The following is a 23,913-nucleotide window of genomic DNA, read 5'->3' as shown; positions in this document are numbered from 1 at the left end:
GTAACGCAGACAGCGTGTAGAGGGGGAGAGGCTAGAGGTGGGGGGGCGTGGCCGTGCCGTGGCTAGGGGCGGAGGGGGCGTGGCCGTGCGTTGGTCCTCGCGCTGAAGGTGAGCATTAGAGCGCCACGGTGCACGCGGGGATGCAGCCCTTCCCGCGCTCCGCGCCGCCGGGGTCCAGTCGCTCGAGCGTTTCAGTAACAGAATAAAGAAAGCCGTTGATGTGTCCGCTGATATGCAGGCTGATATCTGATATAATATATCTGTTATATATAGATATGATATCATTTATCTGATGTAATGTGACGGGACGCCGAGCGGATTAACCAGCAGGGAACATGAAGTCTTTTCTCAATGCCTTAAAAAAGGAAGGTAAGACTTAATTATTCTGCTCTTGTTTATCATCGGAGAAGTTCTGGAACAGTTCAGCTGTTACGGAGCAGTAGTCCGTTTCTCAGGCTGATAGTGGTAACATCATTCATACTCAACTATGAGCATTAATTGTTCTTTTGGGTTTTACTCGCGGGTTTTTAGGAGACAGACTGTGAACTAGCATCAGGCGGAGAGGAACACACCGTCCTGAACCACTACCTCCTCCCTCCTCTCTCCTCTCCCTAATCCTAACCCTGACCCCACTAGTGACCCTCGTAGTGACGATGATGATGGTAGTGATGATGGTTGTGGTGGTGATGGTGGTAGTGGTGGTGGTGGTGGTTGTGGTGGTGGTGGTGGTGGTGGTGGTGGTGATGGTGGTTGTGGTGGTTGTGGTGGTGATGGTGGTGATGGTGGTGGTGGTGATGATGTAATAATGTGGTGATGTGAGTTGCAGTGATGGAGGTAAAGCCTCATTATCTGTATATCTCATATCTCCCAGCATATCATAATATCTCCATAAACAATAACATTATAAATAATAATCATTCAGCATACTGTGAGCTAGCATCCTGAAGCTCCTCTCCTAACTGACCTATCCTGTCCCCCCTAGGGAGGCCTATTCCAGGCCACATCGTAGCCTACTTAATGTTCTCACACTCACAGTGACCTTTGACCTCTCTGGACAAACCCTTTAATGACCCTATCCCCTGATGGCACCAGCTGAGTGTCCTAACCTGCCTCCACCTCACGGTGCATGGGTCCACATCTGTGTGTGTTGATGTGTATGTGCTATGCATGAGCTAAGTCACCACGATGCTAACACACAGGGAGCTACGTCACCACAATGCTAACACACAGGGAGCTACGTCACCACGATGCTAACACACTCACACACACAGAGCTACGTCACCACGATGCTAACACACACACACACACAGAGCTACGTCACCACGATGCTAACACACACACAAACAGAGCTACGTCACCACAATGCTAACACACAGGGAGCTACGTCACCACGATGCTAACACACACACAGCTACGTCACCACGATGCTAACACACACACAAACAGAGAGCTACGTCACCATGATGCTAACACACACACAGAGAGCTACGTCACCACGATGCTAACACACACACAAACAGCTACGTCACCACGATGCTAACACACACACAAACAGAGCTACGTCACCACGATGCTAACACACACAAAGAGAGCTACGTCACCACGATGCTAACACACACACACAGAGCTACGTCACCACAATGCTAACACACACACACACACAGCTACGTCACCACGATGCTAACACACACACACACACACAGCTACGTCACCACGATGCTAACACACACAAACAGAGAGCTACGTCACCACGATGATAACACACACACAGAGAGCTACGTCACCACGATGCTAACACACATACAAACAGCTACGTCACCACGATGCTAACACACACAAACAGAGCTACGTCACCACGATGCTAACACACACACAAACAGAGCTACGTCACCACGATGCTAACACACACAAAGAGAGCTACGTCACCACGATGCTAACACACACACACAGAGCTACGTCACCACGATGCTAACACACAGAGAGCTACGTCACCACGATGCAAACACACAGGGAGGTACGTCACCACGATGCTAACACACTCACACATACAGAGCTACGTCACCACGATGCTAACACACACACACACAGAGCTACGTCACCACGATGCTAACACACACACAGAGCTACGTCACCACGATGCTAACACACACACACACACACACACAGAGCTACGTCACCACAATGCTAACACACACAAAGAGAGCTACGTCACCACAATGCTAACACACTCACACAGAGAGCTACGTCACCACAATGCTAACACACTCACACAGAGAGCTACGTCACCACGATGATAACACACACAGAGAGCTACGTCACCACGATGCTAACACACACACACAGGGAGCTACGTCACCATGATACTAACACACAGAGAGCTACGTCACCACGATGCTAACACACTCACAAACAGAGCTACGTCACCATGATGCTAACACACACACACAGGGAGATACGTCACCACGATGCTAACACACTCACACAGAGAGCTACGTCACCACGATGCTAACACAGGGAGCTACGTCACCACAATGCTAACACACACACAGGGAGCTACGTCACCATGATGCTAACACTCTCACACAGAGAGCTACGTCACCACGATGCTAACACACACACACACAGAGAGCTATGTCACCACTATGCTAACACACACACAGAGAGCTACGTCACCAAGATGCTAACACACACACACAGAGCTACGTCACCACGATGCTAAAACACACAGGGCGCTACGTCGCCACGATACAAACATACACAGGGAGCTACGTCACCAGGATGCTAACACACACAGGGAGCTACTAGGGGTGTGAACGGGTACACGTGTAACCGGTTAGTAAATCATAACCGTTTAGGAAAAATCAGTAAACGAAAACCGAAACACGTACTATTTATTTAGAGATTAATAAAGCTACAAATGTTCCACTTTGACAACGTTAATGCGCTAAGAAATGCACGTGATAAATGTTGGGTAACTGACCACCGGGCATTACGTCATGTAACACGTAAGTTTCACTTTGGACTTGCGATGGCAGCTGACACGAAACAGCGAAAGTGCGGCGTGGAGGTTTTTTGAAAAAAACGCGAAAGGAGACCAAGTGAAATGTACACTGTGTGGTGTACATTTGGCTTTTAAAAACGATGATGGGGGGGCATCTGTAGGAGTGCATCTGCCAAGCAATCAACATAATATTAGCTAGAACCCTTCACATGGTCAAGAGTCTGCCTAATCATGAGGTGACACAGCATGCGAATGCTTGAGGAAGAACCACGCAACCGTCTGAGGTGAATCCATGAACTAAGACGCACAATAATTTAGGTGGTGGTCCATTGGTCGTATAGCGCTACTGCGGTCCACTTAAAAAAAACAACTAAAAAAAACGGTTAACCGTGTACACGAATAAAAAGGGGTTGTGTAACCATTTACAATTTTTTGTAACCATTCACACCCCTAGGAGCTATGCCACCATGATGCTAACACACACACACAGAGCTACGTCACCATGATGCTAACACACACACAGGAAGCTACGTCACCACGATGCTAACACACACACAGAAAGCTACGTCACCATGATGCTAACACACACAGGGAGCTATGTCACCACGATGCTAACACACACACAGAGAGCTACGTCACCATGATGCTAACACACACACAGGGAGCTATGTCACCACGATGCTAACACACACACAGAGCTACGTCACCACGATGCTAACACACACACAAACAGAGCCACGTCACCACGATGCTAACACACAGGGAGCTATGTCACCACGATGCTAACACTCTCACACAGAGAGCTACGTCACCATGATGCTAACACACCCACAGGGAGCTATGTCACGACGATGCTAACACACAGGGAGCTATGTCACCACGATGCTAACACACATACAGGGAGCTACGTCACCACGATGCTAACACACATACAGGGAGCTACGTCACCACGATGCTAACACACAGAGAGCTACGTCACCACGATGCTAAAACACACAGGGCGCTACGTCACCACTATACAAACATACACAGGGAGCTACGTTACCACGATGCTAACACACACACACAGAGCTACGTCACCATGATGCTAACACACACAGGGAGCTACGTCACCACGATGCTAACACACACACACAGAGCTACGTCACCATGATGCTAACATACACAGGGAGCTACGTCACCACGATGGTAACACACACACCACACACAAACACGCACACACACACACACACACACACAGGATAACCCAAATCAACGCTTTTCACATTTGCACGCTTGCATCAGTGTTCTCAGTGAAAGGCGTCCAGTGTGCTCTAGATAGCCCCCATCCTCTGGTGAGCAGGGGGGGTTAGGGGGGGAGTGAGGTGTAGAGTGAGGTGTAGGGTGAGGTGTAGGGTGAGGTGGAGAGTGAGGTGAAGAGTGAGGTGTAGGGTGAGGTGGAGGCTGGGCGTAGCTCCTACTGTCGGTTGGTTCTGGTACTGCTGGCCTCTCTATATCGGCTCATCAAGGCTCTTTTTGTGTCGTGCGATATGATTCCTAGGATATAAATAAAGTTTGACCTGACTGGATGGGATGCGGTGGAGGAGATTGGGCGTGTATTCGTTCTAACGGGGTCAGGGTGTATTACCATGTGTGTTCTACTAAATGGACCGTTTCTCTCTTCACGATCCTGTAAGGAGAAAGTGAGCAGAAAAGAGTGAAAAGAGCTAGACTGAAACTAAACAATACAGAAAGTAACCACCAATACTATTAGTATTACTAGTATAGTACTAGTGCACAAGTTAACCACTGTGATGAACATAAACCCAGCAGAACACAGAGCTCTACGAACCTGCAGGCTGAGGGCCTCCGACTGGGTGGAGCAGGCTGGGTGGAGCAGGCTGGGTGGAGCAGACTGGGTGGAGCAGACTGTGGGGTCAGGGTCAGGGTTAGGCTCAGGGTTAGGGTCAGGGTTAGGCTCAGGGTTAGGGTCAGGGTTAGGCTCAGGGTCAGGGTTAGGGTCAGGGTCATGGTTAGGGTCAGGGTTAGGGTCAGGGTCAGGGTCAGGGTTAGGGTTAGGGTTAGGGTTAGCGCCCCCTGGGGGTGAGACTGTACCTGGACCAAGCCTTTCTCTCCTCTGTCTCCCGCAGTGCCTTTCCGCGAGGCGCCCGCCTACTCCAAGCGCCGTCGGGGCCCCACCCCCGGCAACAGCAGCGGCAACGGCCCCTCCCCCTCCAGCTTGTCGGCCCCCAGGGTGCTGGTGCGCTCCAACAGCGACACCAACCTGACGGTCAGCCAGTACCAGCCGGCCCCCCTGTCCCCGCTCCAGGGCCCCCCGCGGGGCCTTCTGCCGGCCGGCCCCGCCCCGCGCCGCAGCCCCTCCCCCCAGCTGCTGCAGCACATGGCTGCCGGGAGCCCCAACGGCCCGGGGCGGGGCGTGGGGGGGGGCGCGGGGCGGAACCGCTCCCCCTCCCTCAGCCGGCTGGGGGACGACACCCGCCGGGCCCCGCCCCTGCAGAGGCAGGCCAGGTGAGAGCACCTAGTTTGTGTGTGTGTGTGTGTGTGTGTGTGTGTGTGTGTGTGTGTCTGCTCACATGTGCTCACATTTGTGTGTGCACGTAGGCACGCAAGTGTGTGTGCTTGTCTGTTTGTGTGTGCGTATGTGTTGTGTTAGTTTTAATTACATTCTGACATCACAAGTGGGCCTGTCCACCTAGATGTGTGCTGATAGATCAGTTTACCAGCCTACCCAGTGGACTGTAGCAAACGTCGCTCATCTATCCGTCATACAATGTTAGATACAATGTTGTCCTGCTGTGTGGAGATGCTCACAGCTCACACTCAACATGTTCCCTATGAACCAGAATGGACCTGTGCCCATCAGTCACATGACCCCCTGAACACGGTCGCCTCCTCAGCCTCTGCCTCAGGTTCCAGGCCTCTCAGGTTCCAGGCCTCTCAGGTTCCAGGCTGACCGGACCTGGTCGTCTCAGTGTAAATATCTTTACTAACCCGGCTTCCGCGTTCAGACCCACAAACACTTTTAATTGGTCCCTTTTTGTGGAGCATGTATCAACAAAAACATTACGGTAGCCCCAGCAACCGTTGCCATGGTTGCCCTTGGAGACTGGGAATCGGGTGTGAGTTGGCGTGCAAGCCGTAGCAAAATGTATGCATCAGTGAAGAGCTTAGAGAGAGAGAGAGATGGAGCGAGAGAGAGAGGGGGAGGGAGAGTGAGAGAGAGAGAGAGAGAGAGGGAGAGGGAGAGGGAGAGAGAGAGAGAGAGAGAGAGAGGGAGAGCGAGAGAGTGTGTTTATGCATGTCTTTATGTACATGCGTGCACACTAGCAGTGGGGTCTGTGGGAGCAGCGGGTGAGTGCTGGCGGGCCCCTGGCTGGAGGAGGATTAGACGCTGGATGGGTGTTTATCTGGCTGCTGTGTCGTTGCCAGCCCTGATTGAGATGCAGCTCCCTGGACGCGGCCCGCTCGCTTCTGCCAGATTACACCATGGACACATATGGCCGTGGCTCGCTGCACTGCCCCTCCTCACCCACCCTCACCCACCAGCACTCTGACATCTGCCCCCTGTCCTGGAGAGGGGAGGAGAGAGGAGAAGCGAGGAGAGGAGAGAGGAGAGTAGAGGAGGGGAGGAGAAGGAATGGAGAAGTGTTGGAAGGAGAGGAGAGAATAGGAGATATGGGATGGTGGAAGGAGAAGAGAGGAGAGGGGAGGAGAGGAGAAGACAGCAGAGGAGAATACTTGTAATGGGAAGAGGTAGAAGGAAAGGAGATGGGAGTAGAGAAAAGGATAAGAGAGTAGAGGAGAGAGCACACGTTAAATGCAGATAGATACAGTTGGCCATCTCAGAACAGACAGTGAGAAAGAGATGATGGAGAAAACAAGTGAAAGAGTAAGTAAGAGAGAGGGAGAGTGACATGAAAGAAAGAGAAAGAAAGAGAGTGGCCAAAGGCCGTGAAGGCCAACCAAACGAACATTAAAACAGAGGAAGAAAAGGAGGTGCAGGCAGTGCGGGAGGAGAGATGGGAAGGTGAAGATGAAGGAAGGGTCAGAGAGAGGGAGGACAGTTCTCCTCAGTGCTACCAAACACTACAGCAGTCACAGCGTTTGACACTTCTGAGAGGACAGAGGCGTGGGCAGCACTGCCGGCTGCTACAGAGAGCTCTGCCTCCTCTGAGGACATGGGAAAACAAACAATAGATTTAATATTTTCCAGAGTCAGACCTCAGAAAGGGTCATCGTTCATCTCTGCTCGTAAATATATAGGTTAATGCCATATGGTATGATATCCATTAGATGATCACACATTTAGTGTCACGTTGTTTTCATGTGTTGATAGGAGAGATCTGTAGACGTTCCACAGTATCAATAAATAGAGAATGAATGAATGAGAATGAATTCAAGGAACTGGGAAAGGTTGGTGGACATGGTGGGCAACTGTACATTTTATAACATTGCATTATAACTCTGACTTAGAGTGAGAACAGATAGAGTCACTCATTGTAAATACCCTTCATCCTCTGTATTCTAGAACCGACCATCCAGATCTTACTGAGTGAGATCTGGGTCATCGTGTCGGTACTAACGGACACATTCCAGGTGGAAACCATCACCAAATAAAACAAATATATGGAATTATTCATAATACTTCCTTGCTTTATATGCAAGATTCCTCATTATTTCCAGTTTCTGTTTTCCCGTCCAACCGCCCCTCCCCCAGCCTACCTCCCACACACTCCCCCCAGTTCTCCCACTCTGATGTCACACACATTTAGACACATTTACACACACGTACACACACACACATTTACACTAACACACAACACTCCCACCCCCCTGCCCTGCCTTCCCACACACATGAGAACCCCCCCCCGCTCTGATGTCACACACATATACACACACACACATGCACATATACACACACATACACAAACATATACACACACACACACACACACACAGATACACAAACATACACACAGACACATACACAAACATATACACACATATACACACACAAACATATAGACACACGTTTACACACATACATACTATATAGACACACATTTACACTAGCATGCACACACAGGAACACACACATATATACACATTATCACATATACACACATACGGTAAAGCAGCTTTCAACCAGCATCAAAATGTCTGATCCATTCAGCGGTCAGCAGTGGAATGAGATTCCAATTCTTTGCTCTTCAAAACTGGTTAGTTCAGGACTTAGAATGAATCTTTGTGCAGCAAGAGCTTATACCTGGTGCAGTTGAGAGGGGGCATTATTAATGGAAATGCAAAGACCAATTTGATTCATTTCCCATGTTAATGTATTCTATTATAACATAATGAAACAGGAACAATCAGGAGGCTTATCAGAACATGGTTCACCTGAGAGGTATTTAAAGCCCTCATCTCTCCGCCTGCATCACTCTCTCCCTATTGCCCTTCTCCTATCTGCTCATCGCCTCTCTCTTCCTCACCCTATTTCTCCTTTTAATCACTTTCTCTCTCCTCTCTTTTCTCCCACTCTCACCCTCCCTTGCTCTGCCATCACTCTCTCTCTTATTTCTTCTTCACTTGTTATTCCTCTTCCTGGGTCTCCCTGTCCTGCTCCTCCATCCTCTTACCCCCTCACACCTCCCCACCATCTCTGTTCTTCAGCACATCCCTCTCTCTTTCTCCCCCTCTCTACCGTCACTCTGTGTCTCTCTCTCTCTCTCTTTCTCTCTCTCGCTCTCTCTCTCTCTCTCTCTCTCCTTGTCCCAAGCGATGGTCCATGAATAGCACAAATTATACACAGCTGGTAATAATCAACACTGTCTAATTAGCACATCTAATTCACCTGAGAAATTGCACCAAAAAAAGTTTGTGGTAAGAAGTCGGCCACTCCTCTGAATAACAAGTCGCTTGTTTGGAAATGCGTGCAAAAAAGGAGCGATCCCAAAATGCGAAACAATGTACGTAGCTCGATCAAACCATTAAGAACGTGTCTGCTCTGCTGAAGTCAGACAAGTTAATATAAAATCCATTTTTAATGCCTCACTATGATGACGTCTGAGTTCAAGGTACATTATGTTACACATGTTCTGTACTAAATCGTTAAATGACAGGTGTCATGAATCTGGGAGTTATACATTGAGTTGATGTTAATCTAAAGGAGGGAGTCCATCCTCAGCCGATCACCGTAGGACGGCTCGTCGTTCCATAGAGTCGGCTCACCTGCGTTCAGTCTCCTCCCCCTGGCAACACGCTGCTTCTTGTCTGGCTGGAGAGCTCACCGCTCCACCAGGGGTACCAGGGGATACCAGGGGGTAGCAGGGGGGGTACCAGGGGGCACTAGGGGGTACCAGGGGGGTACCAGGGGGTAGCAGGGGGCACTAGGGGGCCCTAGGGGGTACTAGAGGGCACTAGGGGGCACTAGGGGGTACTAGGGGATGACCAGGGGGTACCAGGGGGCACTAGGGGGTACTAGGGGGGGACCAGGGGGCACTAGGGGGGACCAGGGGGGTACCAGGGGGTAGCAGGGGGCACTAGGGGGCCCTAGGGGGTACCAGGGGGCACTAGGGGGTACTAGAGGGCACTAGGGGGCACTAGGGGGTACTAGGGGATGACCAGGGGGTACCAGGGGGCACTAGGGGGTACTAGGGGGGGACCAGGGGGCACTAGGGGGGACCAGGGGGTACTGGGGGGGGGTACCAGGGGGGGTATCAGGGGTACTAGCACACTAACCCCTACTACTATCCCCTGGTACTCCCTGGTACCCCCTGGTCCCCCCCCCTGGTACCCCCTAGTACCCCCCAGGGGGTACCAGGGGGGTACCACGCCATACCCCACCGTCATTGGGTTGGATCCCCGGCTCCTCCTAGCGGAGTGTGGAGGTGTCCCTGAGCGAGACGCCTCCCCCTGACTGCTCCTGACCGGCTGGCTGTCTCCCTGAGAGGTCCACTCCTCCTTCAGGGGGAGAATGTGTGAATGAACGGTTGTAAGTCGCTGTGGATAAAAGCGCCAGCAAAATCACCTAAATGTAAAATGTATGTATACAGTACACATTATACTGTGTACTGTATACTGTGTCTTTACAGTATTCTGTCCATTTCTCCATGTCCTCCTCCTCCTGTCTCCTCCTCCTGTCTCCTGTCTCCTCCTCATGTCTCTTGTCTCCTCCTCCTGTCTCCTGTGTCCTCCTCCTGTCTCCTGACCTCCCCCTCCTGTCTCCTCCTCCTCTCTCCTGTCTCCTCCTCCTGTCTCCTGACCTCCCCCTCCTGTATCCTCCTCCTCTCTCCTGTCTCCTCCTCCTGTCTCCTGACCTCCCCCTCCTGTATCCTCCTCAGCCCGGTGGCTCCAGGCGAGGGGGGAGGTGGCAGGAGGAAGCTGTACAGCGCGGTGCCCGGGAGGAACTTTGTGGTGGTCCGACCGTACTCCCCCCAGGCGGAGGGCGAGATCAGCCTGTACAAGAACGACAGGGTCAAAGGTGAGAGGTCAGCCTCTACAAGAACGACAGGGTCAAAGGTGAGAGGTCAGCCTCTACAAGAACCACAGGGTCAAAGGTGAGAGGTCAGCCTCTACAAGAACCACAGGGTCAAAGGTGAGAGGTCAGCCTCTACAAGAACCACAGGGTCAAAGGTGAGAGGTCAGCCTCTACAAGAACCACAGGGTCAAAGGTGAGAGGTCAGCCTCTACAAGAACCACAGGGTCAAAGGTGAGCTGGAGGCCAGCGAGTTCTGTGTTATTTCTACCTGATGGTGGATAAAGTCCCCAGACCAGCGGCGTCCTCTGTCTGGGAGGTGTCAGTACAGGACAGTGGTTTAGCCTGGTTGGTGTGTACATTCTTAATGTGACAGCGAGGTCTGCTCAGACATCGCCTTCAACAGCGTCTGTAACCAATATCACTGTATTAACACGAGCTGCCACCTCTCCCCTCTTTTCTGGTTCATATAAAGAAAAAGATGGAATAGAAGATATTATTTTCCTCTGACAAAAAAACAACAACAAAGAGCTCAATCATCACAGATTCAACAAAACAATATTGTGACTAACATAGGCCAGATCATCATTCTAATTCAAGTACCTTATAAATCATACATGTCATTCATGTTCAAGTAATTATATTGCGATTATTATTCCTATTAATACTTCTTCTACTAATACAATGACTATTACTGCTGCTATTTCTGTTTATGTTTTAATACCATTTACATTTTCTAATCACTATTACCATATCCATACTATGCTGTGAACCGTCATCTCCATGTTCCCCAGTCCTGAGCATCGGAGAGGGCGGCTTCTGGGAGGGTGGTGCTCGCGGCCAGGTTGGCTGGTTCCCCGCTGACTGCCTGGAGGAGATCCCGTCCAAAGCCAGCGACGAGCGCAGCTGTAAGTGTTCAGCAAACCCTAACCCTCACACACCCTAACCCTCACACATGCTAACCCTCACCCTAGCCGTCCCTCTACAGTGAGAACCACAGGTGGTAGCTGCAGGGTAATAGTGACTGCTGTTTTTTTAGAGCCACAACACTAAAGCTGTGATTGGTTGGTTTCTATATTTGACACAGCAGGAGTTTAAGATGGCAATGTAGACTACATGCTGCAGCAGGAAGGCTAGTTTATTTATGTAGCACCCTTCAAACACAAGTCTATTCATAGCACTTTACAAAGGAGCTAGCTCAATAATATAGCACCATAGCAGGCTCTCATCAGTGGGAACAGATCAACAGCCTCATGTTTCAGAGCATCAGACCACCTTTGGCCACCTGGACCTCTGTCCTCCGCCGTGCTGCTCCTATCTGACCACTAGAGGGAGCCCTAGTTTGATGCTGTTTGTATAGGAATCCAGCTGGTTGACAGCACAGAGGGAAATCAAAAGGGCCCATGATGATTCCCTCTCTCTCGCTGTTCTGCACGTGAGAGAGAGAGCTTGCAGTATGGTGTGTGAAAAAGCTTGAAAGGAATCAAATATGCATACATGCATTTGCATGCTTGTGCATAAATGTATATCCCGAATGACTCGACCTATATTCAGTATACATGCATGCCCTGTACGAGTGGCTAATGTGCGTTCTATATATATATATATATATATATATATATATATATATATATATATATATACTGAACTAAAATATATACTGAACTGAAATATATACTGAACTACTTCTGAATATCTCTTGGTCGTTCATCCTGTCCAGTGCACTAATTCTTCACACACACCAAGGCCCTCCATCTCTCTCTACCTCTCTCTCTTTCTCCCCCTCTCCCTCTCTCTCCCTCTCCCTCTCCCTCCCTCTCTCTCTTTCTCTCTCTTTCTCTCTCTCTCCCTCTCCCTCTCTCCCCTCTCTCTCTCTCTCTCCCTCTCCCTCTCCCTCTCTCTTTCTCTCTCTTTCTCTCTCTCTCTCTCTCTCTCTCTCTCTCTCTCTCTCTCTCTCTCCCTCTCTCCCCTCTCTCTCTCTCTCTCTCTCTCTCTCTCTCTCTCTCTCTCTCTGTGGCCGGACGCCCAGCCTTCGGTGGCTCTTCTTAAAGCCTGACCCCGGGCCCTTGGCATGGGGGGCGTTTATCACGCCTCGCCAGATCCAACTGACCCAGGGTCTGTCTGCAGGGAGACCTGCTGCCCAATGGGAGCACAGTATGGCCTCCCCTCGCCAGGCCCCTCCTCCTCCCCATCCCCCTCCTAACCAAGACATGATTGGTTGGTCTGAGAGGAGTATGTGTGTTGGGCAGTAGCTAGTAACTAACTACGATTCTCAGTAGCTTGGCGGTAACGTCACCATTTCCTCTCTCTTTTATTGATCAAGTAGCGTGGTAAAGACCACAGAAGCTATTTTTTATTTGGCTTAACACAGTGGGGAAGCAGTTTGTAGAAAATAAATTATATTATCCACAACACAAGCACTCAAGATTGTTCGGGACAGGCCACACTCCTCCGGCGGGAGTCCGCATACGGCAACATCTCTTTCTCCTCCATGTCGCGGTTCAATCTGGACTTCAGAGAGTCAAAGCCAAAGGTCCTTTCCCCAATTCCTTCCACTACGAGTCTTTACTTGTTGTGGAAGTACCAGAGAGTCAGAGAACTCGACACAGTCTTTGAGATTCATAATATCAGAGAATATCCCCGTCAGTTCGGCATCGGCGCAATGAATGAATAAAGATCGTAAACACGTCAGAAGAAAAAAACTTTTATTTTGACAGATGTGCCCGAAGTTACTACTTTACAACCACTTTGATGAGCAACATTTAGAAAAACATGTACCTTTAATTCAGCCTTTGGTGAAATCGAAGCGTAGTGTGTACTTCAACCTGCACTGAATACATGCGCGCTCCCGAGGCCGTGGATACAATTATTATAGGGGGTCTCTCGCTCTCTCTCTCTAGCCGTTTCTCAATTCGCGTTCTCGTGTGTTCTCGTGTACTTGCGTTCTCGATAAACGTCATCAGTGGTAGCCCAAGCACTGTTTCAATTCCAAGTACGCGAGTACTGTCGTAAAACCCGGAAGTGTTCTCGATGCGTTCTCGATGAGGCCGTTCTACCGAGGATGCATCGGAGGTGACTCGTGTGGACTTGGGACCGTTAAATATCCCAGAATGCATCATCGAGTCCACTGCTGTTCCAATTGCAGGTGCGTACTCGCGTTCTCGGAAGTCTGTACTTGAAAGTCCGGACTTGCCAAGTACATACTTCCAAGTCCGCGAGAACGTAGTCTGCGTACTTGGTATTGAGAAATGGCTTATGTCTCTCTGTCTCTGTCTCTGTCTCTGTCTCTCTATCTCTCTCTCTCCCTGTAATCCCAAACATTTTAACTTTTGAGTGGTCATTGGGGAATTATGGAGCACATTGGCACATCCTCTTCAGGGGATGGGTATGTTAATGAAAAAGGGATGTTTTTACTACATCCAACTACTTTACTAAGTCCAACTACTTGATGGTTTGACTTCTGTCGTTTTGTTTGTTAAGCCTATTACTCCAGGCATTATTATTCAATGGCTGGAAGGTTCTAATAAAGAAATGGAATCCCAGCAATCTTTGGTATTTGATTTAATTAATTATAGTCTCTGGCATGTATATTGATAACCCAATGGAATTGACTTTGTATATATTATTGTATATATTTATACTAGTCTATATATACTATTGTATATATAGAATAGGTCAATGTCAAATGGCCCCTACGTTCTCCTAACCTCTAGTGGACATGACCCCCATACTGACCTCCTCCTCTCCTCTAGTGGACATTACCTCCATACTGACCTCCTCCTCTCCTCTAGTGGACATGACCTCCACCCTGATGCCTTGTCCTCCTCTCCTCTAGTGGACATGGCCCCCATACTGACCTCCTCCTCTCCTCTAGTGGATATGACCTCCACTCTGATGCCTTGTCCTCCTCTCCTCTAGTGGACATGACCTCCACCCTGATGCCTTGTCCTCCTCTCCTCTAGTGGACATGACCTCCACCCTGATGCTCTTTCAGACCCTTTCCCCATCAGGGCGTGTTGCGATCACCCTGGTCAGATGTGTCTCTTTGAGCAGCCTACAGTCGTCATCAACAGTCGAACCAATTTAGATTTTAGACTGCTCTTGGGTATCAGGGCATCTCTTTCCTGATTGGTTCTGGGAATCCATCTTGCCTGTCAATCAGATGACAGTGACAGTACGTGAAATGCAGAACTACTGAATGGCGGAGAAACAGAGGGAGGGAGGGAGCAGAGAGAGAAGGGAGGGAGGGAGAGAGAGAGAAGGGAGGAGGGAGCAGAGAGAGAAGGGGGGAAGGGAGGGAGCAGAGAGAGAAGGGAGGAGGGAGAGAGAGAGAATGGAGGGAGCAGAGAGGGAGGAGGGAGCAGAGAGAAGGGAGGAGGGAGAGAGAGAATGGAGGGAGCAGAGAGAGAGAGAGAGAAGGGAGGAGGGAGCACAGAGAAAGGGAGTAGGGAGGAAGAGAGAAGGGAGGGAGGGAGGGAGGGAGAGAAAGAAGGGAGGAGGGAGAGAGAGAGAAGGCAGCTTTGGGTTGTTTAGTTTATCTTGCTCTCTTCTGCTCTTTCATGCTCTCTCTCTCTTTACTACTCTTGTTTTTTACCCATAGCTGCTGTAGTAAATGACACCGCTAAACATTAGAAGCCATTTTTGTCCCCCTGTTGACAAAGGGAACCAGCAGTATGTCAACGTAACAACGCGCTGGGAAATGGTTTCACTTTGAACCGGTTCACAATCAGACGGATTCAAGTGCTTCCGCAAATGTTGACGCAACAAGCCCTTATCAAAAAACCACACACACACACACCTCCCAATAGATCGGTCTTTGGACACACAGACACTAACACATTAACTCAATGCATAGTTTTTGTTTTGTGTTTTTAACTCATCTCCATGCTGGTGTGTTAACTGAAATGTAAACCACATGAAAGCTTCTTGAAGCTTAGTCAAAAATATTTATTGGCATTGGCAATACATTTTATTAGTTTTGCACACACACGCAAACATGCACGCATGCACGCACGTGCACACACACACACACACACACACACACACACACACACACACACACACACACACACACACACACACAAGGAAGGCAGCCTTTCAAGCTGCCACACATCCACCTTCCCTATTGATCTGTGACCATAGCAACCATAGCAACTAGCCACAGTCGGACAACAGTTGCTATGGAGTGGGCTTTCTGGTGATGTAGTAGTCTCTCTTCTCCTTGCAAACCCTCTCTCTCTTTTGTCTTTTTTGCATTACCCTGATTCTTCACACCATATTTGTCTGTCTGTCTGTCTGTCTGTCTGTCTGTCTGTCTGCACGATGCATCCTGCCCATCGGTGTGGCTGGACTTTCAGTAGATGTTCTGCTAGATGTTCTACTAGATGTTCTGATGTTCTACTAGATGTTCTACTAGATGTTCTGCTAGATGTTCTACTAGATGTTCTACTAGATGTTCTACTAGATGTTCTGATGTTCTGCTAGATGTTCTACTAGATGTGCTACTAGATGTTCTGATGTTCTACTAGATGTTCTGCTAGATGTTCTACTAGATGTGCTACTAGATGTTCTGATGTTCTACTAGATGTTCTGCTAGATGTTCTGATGTTCTATGAGATGTTCTACTAGATGTTCTGATGTTCTACTAGATGTTCTACTATATGTTATGATGTTCTGCTAGATGTTCTACAAGATATTCTACTAGATGTTCTACTAGATGTTCTGATGTTCTACTAGATGTTCTGCTAGATGTTGTGATGATCTACTAGATGTTCTGCTAGATGTTCTACTAGATGTTCTGATGTTCTGTTAGATGTTCTACTAGATGTTCTGATGTTCTTCTAGATGCTCTGCTAGATGTTCTACTAGATGTTCTACTAGCTGTTCTGATGTTCTACTATATGTTCTGCTAGATATTCTGATGTTCTACTAGATGTTCTGCTAGATGTTCTACTAGATGTTCTGATGTTCTGCTAGATGTTCTACTAGATGTTCTTCTAGATGTTCTGATGTTCTACTAGATGTTCTGCTAGATGTTCTACTAGATGTTCTACTAGATGTTCTGCTAGATGTTCTACTTGATGTTCTACTAGATGTTCTGCTAGATGTTCTACTAGATGTTGTGATGTTCTACTAGATGTTCTGCTAGATGTTCTACTAGATGTTCTGATGTTCTGCTAGATGTTCTGCTAGATGTTCTACTAGATGTTCTGATGTTCTACTAGATGTTCTGCTAGATGTTCTACTAGATGTTCTACTAGATGTTCTGATGTTCTACTAGATGTTCTACTAAATGTTCTGATGTTCTGCTAGATGTTCTACTAGATGTTCTGATGTTCTACTAGATGTTCTACTAGATGTTCTACTAGATGTTCTGATGTTCTGCTAGATGTTCTGCTAGATGTTCTGATGTTCTACTAGATGTTCTGCTAGATGTTCTGATGTTCTACTAGATGTTCTGCTAGATGTTCTACTAGATGTTCTGATGTTCTGCTAGATGTTCTACTAGATGTTCTTCTAGATGTTCTGATGTTCTACTAGATGTTCTGCTAGATATTCTACTAGATGTTCTACTAGATGTTCTGATGTTCTGCTAGATGTTCTACTAGATGTTCTGCTAGATGTTCTGCTAGATGTTCTGCTAGATGTTCTACTAGATGTTCTGATGTTCTGCTAGATGTTCTGCTAGATGTTCTACTAGATGTTCTGATGTTCTACTAGATGTTCTGCTAGATGTTCTACTAGATGTTCTGATGTTCTACTAGATGTTCTACTAAATGTTCTGATGTTCTGCTAGATGTTCTACTAAATGTTTTACTAGATGTTCTGATGTTCTGCTAGATGTTCTAATAGATGTTCTACTAGATATTCTGATGTTCTGCTAGATGTTCTACTAGATATTCTGCTAGATGTTCTACTAGATGTTGTGATGTTCTACTAGATGTTGTGATGTTCTATTAGATGTTCTGCTAGATGTTCTACTAGATGTTGTGATGTTCTACTAGATGTTCTGCTAGATGTTATACTAGATGTTGTGATGTTCTGCTAGATGTTCTACTAGATGTTCTACTAGATGTTCTGCTAGATGTTCTGATGTTCTACTAGATGTTCTATTAGATGTTCTGATGTTCTGCTAGATGTTATACTAGATGTTCTGATGTTCTACTAGATGTTCTGATGTTTTGCTAGATGTTCTGCTAGATGTTCTACTAGATGTTCTACTAGATGTTCTACTAGATGTTCTGATGTTCTGCTAGATGTTCCGCTAGATGTTCTACTAGATGTTCTGATGTTCTACTAGATGTTCTGATAGATGTTCTACTAGATGTTCTGATGTTCTACTAGATGTTCTACTAAATGTTCTGATGTTCTGCTAGATGTTCTACTAAATGTTCTGATGTTCTGCTAGATGTTCTACTAGATGTTCTGATGTTCTACTAGATGTTCTACTAGATGTTCTGATGTTCTGATAGATGTTCTGCTAGATGTTCTGATGTTCTACTAGACGTTCTGCTAGATGTTTTACTAGATGTTCTGATGCTCTGCTAGATGTTCTAATATATGTTCTACTAGATGTTCTACTAGATGTTCTGATGTTCTGCTAGATGTTCTACTAGATGTTCTGCTAGATGTTCTACTAGATGTTCTACTAGATGTTCTACTAGATGTTCTGCTAGATGTTCTACTAGATGTTGTGATGTTCTATTAGATGTTCTGCTAGATGTTCTACTAGATGTTGTGATGTTCTACTAGATGTTCTGCTAGATGTTCTACTAGATGTTCTACTAGATGTTGTGATGTTCTGCTAGATGTTCTACTAGATGTTCTACTAGATGTTCTACTAGATGTTCTGCTAGATGTTCTGATGTTCTACTAGATGTTCTATTAGATGTTCTGATGTTCTGCTAGATGTTATACTAGATGTTCTGATGTTCTACTAGATGTTCTACTAGATGTTCTGATGTTTTGCTAGATGTTCTACTAGATGTTCTACTAGCTGTTCTGATGTTCTACTAGATGTTCTGCTAGATGTTCTGATGTTCTACTAGATGTTCTGCTAGATGTTCTACTAGATGTTCTGATGTTCTGCTAGATGTTCTACTAGATGTTCTTCTAGATGTTCTGATGTTCTACTAGATGTTCTGCTAGATGTTCTACTAGATGTTCTACTAGATGTTCTACTAGATGTTCTGATGTTCTGCTAGATGTTCTACTAGATGTTCTACTAGATGTTGTGATGTTCTACTAGATGTTGTGATGTTCTATTAGATGTTCTGCTAGATGTTCTACTAGATGTTGTGATGTTCTAGTAGATGTTCTGCTAGATGTTCTACTAGATGTTCTACTAGATGTTGTGATGTTCTGCTAGATGTTCTAGATGTTCTACTAGATGTTCTACTAGATGTTCTGCTAGATGTTCTGATGTTTTACTAGATGTTCTATTAGATGTTCTGATGTTCTGCTAGATGTTATACTAGATGTTCTGATGTTCTACTAGATGTTCTACTAGATGTTCTGATGTTTTGCTAGATGTTCTACTAGATGTTCTACTAGCTGTTCTGATGTTCTACTAGATGTTCTGCTAGATGTTCTGATGTTCTACTAGATGTTCTGCTAGATGTTCTACTAGATGTTCTGATGTTCTGCTAGATGTTCTACTAGATGTTCTTCTAGATGTTCTGATGTTCTATTAGATGTTCTGCTAGATGTTCTACTAGATGTTCTACTAGATGTTCTACTAGATGTTCTGATGTTCTGCTAGATGTTCTGCTAGATGTTCTGCTAGATGTTCTACTAGATGTTCTGATGTTCTACTAGATGTTCTGCTAGATGTTCTACTAGATGTTCTGATGTTCTACTAGATGTTCTACTAAATGTTCTGATGTTCTGCTAGATGTTCTAGTAGATGTTCTACTAGATGTTCTGATGTTCTACTAGATGTTCTACTAGATGTTCTACTAGAGGTTCTACTAGATGTTCTGATGTTCTGCTAGATGTTCTGATGTTCTACTAGATGTTCTGCTAGATGTTCTACTAGATGATCTGATGTTCTGCTAGATGTTCTACTAGATGTTCTACTAGATGTTCTACTAGATGTTCTGCTAGATGTTCTACTAGATGTTCTGCTAGATGTTCTACTAGATGTTGTGATGTTCTATTGGATGTTCTGCTAGATGTTCTACTAGATGTTGTGATGTTCTACTAGATGTTCTACTAGATGTTCTGATGTTCTGCTAGATGTTCTACTAGATGTTGTGATGTTCTACTAGATGTTCTGGTGTTCTACTAGATGTTCTACTAGATGTTCTGATGTTCTACTAGATGTTCTGTTAGATGTTCTGATGTTCTACTAGATGTTCTGCTAGATGTTCTACTAGCTGTTCTGATGTTCTACTAGATGTTCTGCTAGATGTTCTACTAGATGTTCTGATGTTCTGCTAGATGTTCTACTAGATGTTCTGCTAGATGTTCTACTAGATGTTGTGATGTTCTACTAGATGTTCTGATGTTCTATTAGATGTTCTACTAGATGTTCTACTAGATGTTCTGATGTTCTGCTAGATGTTCTACTAGATGTTCTACTAGATGTTCTGATATTCTGCTAGATGTTCTGATGTTCTATTAGATGTTCTGCTAGATGTTCTACTAGATGTTCTGCTAGATGTTCTACTAAATGTTCTGCTAGATGTTCTGATGTTCTTCTAGATGTTCTACTAGATGTTCTGATGTTCTACTAGATGTTCTGCTAGATGTTCTGATGTTCTACTAGATGTTCTGATGTTCTACTAGACGTTCTGATGTTCTACTAGACATTCTACTAGATGTACTGCTAGATGTTTTGATGTTCTACTAGATGTTCTGATGTTCTACTAGATGTTCTGATGTTCTACTAGACGTTCTAATGTTCTACTAGATGTTCTACTAGATGTTCTGATGTTCTACTAGACATTCTACTAGATGTACTGCTAGATGTTTTGATGTTCTACTAGATGTTCTGATGTTCTACTAGATGTTCTACTAGATGTTCTACTAGATGTTCTGATGTTCTACTAGATGTTCTGCTAGATGTTCTACTAGATGTTCTACTAGATGTTCTATTAGCTGTTCTGATGTTCTACTAGATGTTCTACTAGATGTTCTGCTAGATGTTCTGATGTTCTGCTAGATGTTCAACTAGATGTTCTGATGTTCTGCTAGTTGTTCTAATAGATGTTCTACTAGATGTTCTGCTAGATGTTCTGATGTTCTGCTAGATGTTCTACTAGATGTTGTGATGTTCTACTAGATGTTCTAATGTTCTATTAGATGTTCTGCTAGATGTTCTACTAGATGTTCTACTAGATGTTCTACTAGATGTTCTACTAGATGTTCTGATGTTCTGTTAGATGTTATACTAGATGTTCTGCTAGATGTTCTACCAGATGTTCTGATGTTCTGCTAGATGTTCTGATGTTCTACTAGATGTTCTACTAGATGTTCTGCTAGATGTTCTACTAGATGTTCTGATGTTCTGCTAGATGTTCTACTAGATGTTCTACTAGATGTTCTGATGTTCTGCTAGATGTTCTATTAGATGTTCTGCTAGATTTTCTACTAGATGTTCTACTAGATGTTCTGATGTTCTACTAGATGTTCTGATGTTCTGCTAGATGTTCTACTAGATGTTCTACTAGATGTTCTGATGTTCTGCTAGATGTTCTGATGTTCTATTAGATGTTCTGCTAGATGTTCTACTAGATGTTCTACTAGATGTTCTGCTAGATGTTCTACTAAATGTTCTGCTAGATGTTCTGATGTTCTACTAGATGTTCTGCTAGATGTTCTGATGTTCTACTAGATGTTCTGCTAGATGTTCTACTAGATGTTCTACTAGATGTTCTGATGTTCTACTAGATGTTCTACTAGATGTTCTACTATATGTTCTACTAGATGTTCTGCTAGATGTTCTGATGTTCTACTCGATTTTCTGATGTTCTACTAGACGTGCTGATGTTCTACTAGATGTTCTACTAGATGTTCTGATGTTCTACTAGACATTCTACTAAATGTACTGCTAGATGTTTTGATGTTCTACTAGATGTTCTGATGTTCTACTAGATGTTCTACTAGATGTTCTACGAGATGTTCTGATGTTCTACTAGATGTTCTACTAGATGTTCTACGAGATGTTCTGATGTTCTACTAGATGTTCTAGATGTTCTACTAGATGTTCTACTAGATGTTCTACTAGATGTTCTGATGTTCTACTAGATGTTCTGATGTTCTACTAGACGTTCTGATGTTCTACTAGATGTTCTACTAGATGTTCTGATGTTCTACTAGATGTTCTACTAGATGTTCTATGAGATGTTCTGATGTTCTACTAGATGTTTTAGATGTTCTACTAGATGTTCTACTAGATGTTCTACTATATGTTCTACTAGATGTTCTGCTAGATGTTCTGATGTTCTACTAGATTTTCTGATGTTCTACTAGACGTTCTGATGTTCTACTAGATGTTCTACTAGATGTTCTGATGTTCTACTAGACATTCTACTAAATGTACTGCTAGATGTTTTGATGTTCTACTAGATGTTCTGATGTTCTACTAGATGTTCTACTAGATGTTCTACGAGATGTTCTGATGTTCTACTAGATGTTCTAGATGTTCTACTAGATGTTCTACTAGATGTTCTGATGTTCTACTAGACGTTCTACTAGATGTACTGATCTTTTACTAGATGTTCTGATGTTCTACTAGATGTTTTAGATGTTCTACTAGATGTTCTACTAGATGTTCTGCTAGATGTTCTGATGTTCTACTAGATGTTCTGCTAGATGTTCCTGCCTGGGCCAGACCAAAGGAGATGAAGTTTCCATAAAGTCTTGGCAGCTGGTGTGAGAGTGTTGAAGAGAGGGAGAGGGAGGACAGAGGGATATGGGGGAGGGAAGGGAGACAGCTGAGAGCAGGGCAGAGTGGGAGAGAAAGCTCACTCTAGCAGCTTTAGAGTATGCGTGTGCGTCTATTCATGTGGTGTGTGCAAGTGCGCATGCTTCTAATCTTTCCATCTGACAGCCATTCCTTTAATTCTGATTTTTTAGAAACCACTTCCTGCTAGATCAATGAACTGAGAAGTGAAAGGTTGTAAGGAGAGAGGCCATAAGGAAATTCCAGTGGTTTGCCACAGCTAACTTATCGTTACACTTCTCCAAGTTGGATTGAATGTGCTCTGGCCCAACATCACCACATTAATAATAATATATTAATATATGAATATATATGAATATACATTAATATATATATATATATATATATATGTAGTATATTATATATATATATATATATACAGTCTTTGTGATCGGTGAAGCCCTAGTGTAGATCTAGACATCATTGACTTAAAATACCTTCCTATTCAATACATAAGCAATACTGCATCTCTATAGCCTCCTGTTGTGTGAGGGGGGCATGGCCTGGCATTGGCTACAGACAGGGGGCGTGGCCTGGCTTCGGCTACAGACAGGGGGGGCTTGGCTTTGGCTACAGACAGGGGGGGCGTGGCTTGGCTTTGGCTACAGACAGGGGGCGGGGCTTGGCTTTGGCTACCGACAGGGGGCGTGGCTTGGCTTTGGCTACAGACAGGGGGCGGGGCTTGGCTTTGGCTACAGACAGGGGGCGGGGCTTGGTGTTGGCTACGGACAGGGGGTGGGGCTTGGCGTTGGCTACGGACAGTTTGATAGGGCTTCTTTGAGGTACCTGGGCAACAAACCCTAATGTTGGGAGGGCCTACTGTCTATTATGATTTATTAAGGTTCCCCATTAGTTATTACTGCAGTAACAAGTATTCTTCCTGGTGTCAAGACAAACATCATATTACTGATGACAATATCAACAATAGAAATAACAGAAAATACTTTTTTCCACCTACAGGTCTACAGTTGTACCAATATGATGAGTCCAGTACTGCGTACTTCATCACTGTATATCATAGGGCATTGACATCAGGATTAGGGTTAGGGTTAGGCCTAACCCTAATCCCAACCCTAATCACTGTATATCATAGGGCATTGACATCAGGATTAGGGTTAGGGTTAATGTTAGGCCTAACCCTAATCACTGTATATCATAGGGCATTGACATCAGGATTAGGGTTAGGGTTAGGCCTAACCCTAATCACTGTATATCATAGGGCATTGACATCAGGATTAGGGTTAGGGTTAGGGTTAGCCCTAACCCTAACCCTAACTCTCATCACTGTATATCATAGGGCATTGACATCAGGATTAGGGTTAGGGTTAGGCCTAACCCTAATCACTGTATATCATAGGGCATTGACATCAGGATTAGGGTTAGGGTTAGCCCTAACCCTAATCCTAACCCTCATCACTGTATATCATAGGGCATTGACATCAGGATTAGGGTTAGGGTTAGGCCTAATCCTAATCCTAACCCTCATCACTG

At 45.5% G+C, this 23,913-nt stretch overlaps 1 protein-coding gene across 1 annotated transcript in view; it reads left to right on the top strand.

The window, feature by feature from the left end:
* The window catches only part of shank2b (SH3 and multiple ankyrin repeat domains 2b), a gene marked incomplete at both ends in the record, with an annotated part of 94,133 nt that overhangs the window by 30,701 nt on the left and 39,519 nt on the right, over nucleotides 1-23,913 (top strand). Inside the window, 3 exons of the mRNA XM_084475902.1 lie at nucleotides 5,131-5,509; nucleotides 10,342-10,481; nucleotides 11,270-11,383. Of these exons, the coding sequence (XP_084332028.1) occupies nucleotides 5,131-5,509; nucleotides 10,342-10,481; nucleotides 11,270-11,383 (633 nt within the window). The remainder of the gene's footprint in view (nucleotides 1-5,130; nucleotides 5,510-10,341; nucleotides 10,482-11,269; nucleotides 11,384-23,913) is intronic.

Source organism: Micromesistius poutassou (genome assembly GCF_964030765.1).
Source record: "Micromesistius poutassou genome assembly, chromosome: 12".
NCBI classification, from domain to species: Eukaryota; Metazoa; Chordata; class Actinopteri; order Gadiformes; family Gadidae; genus Micromesistius; species Micromesistius poutassou.
Note: the sequence above shows the minus strand (reverse complement) of the source record. Positions and strands in the feature narration are given on the sequence as shown.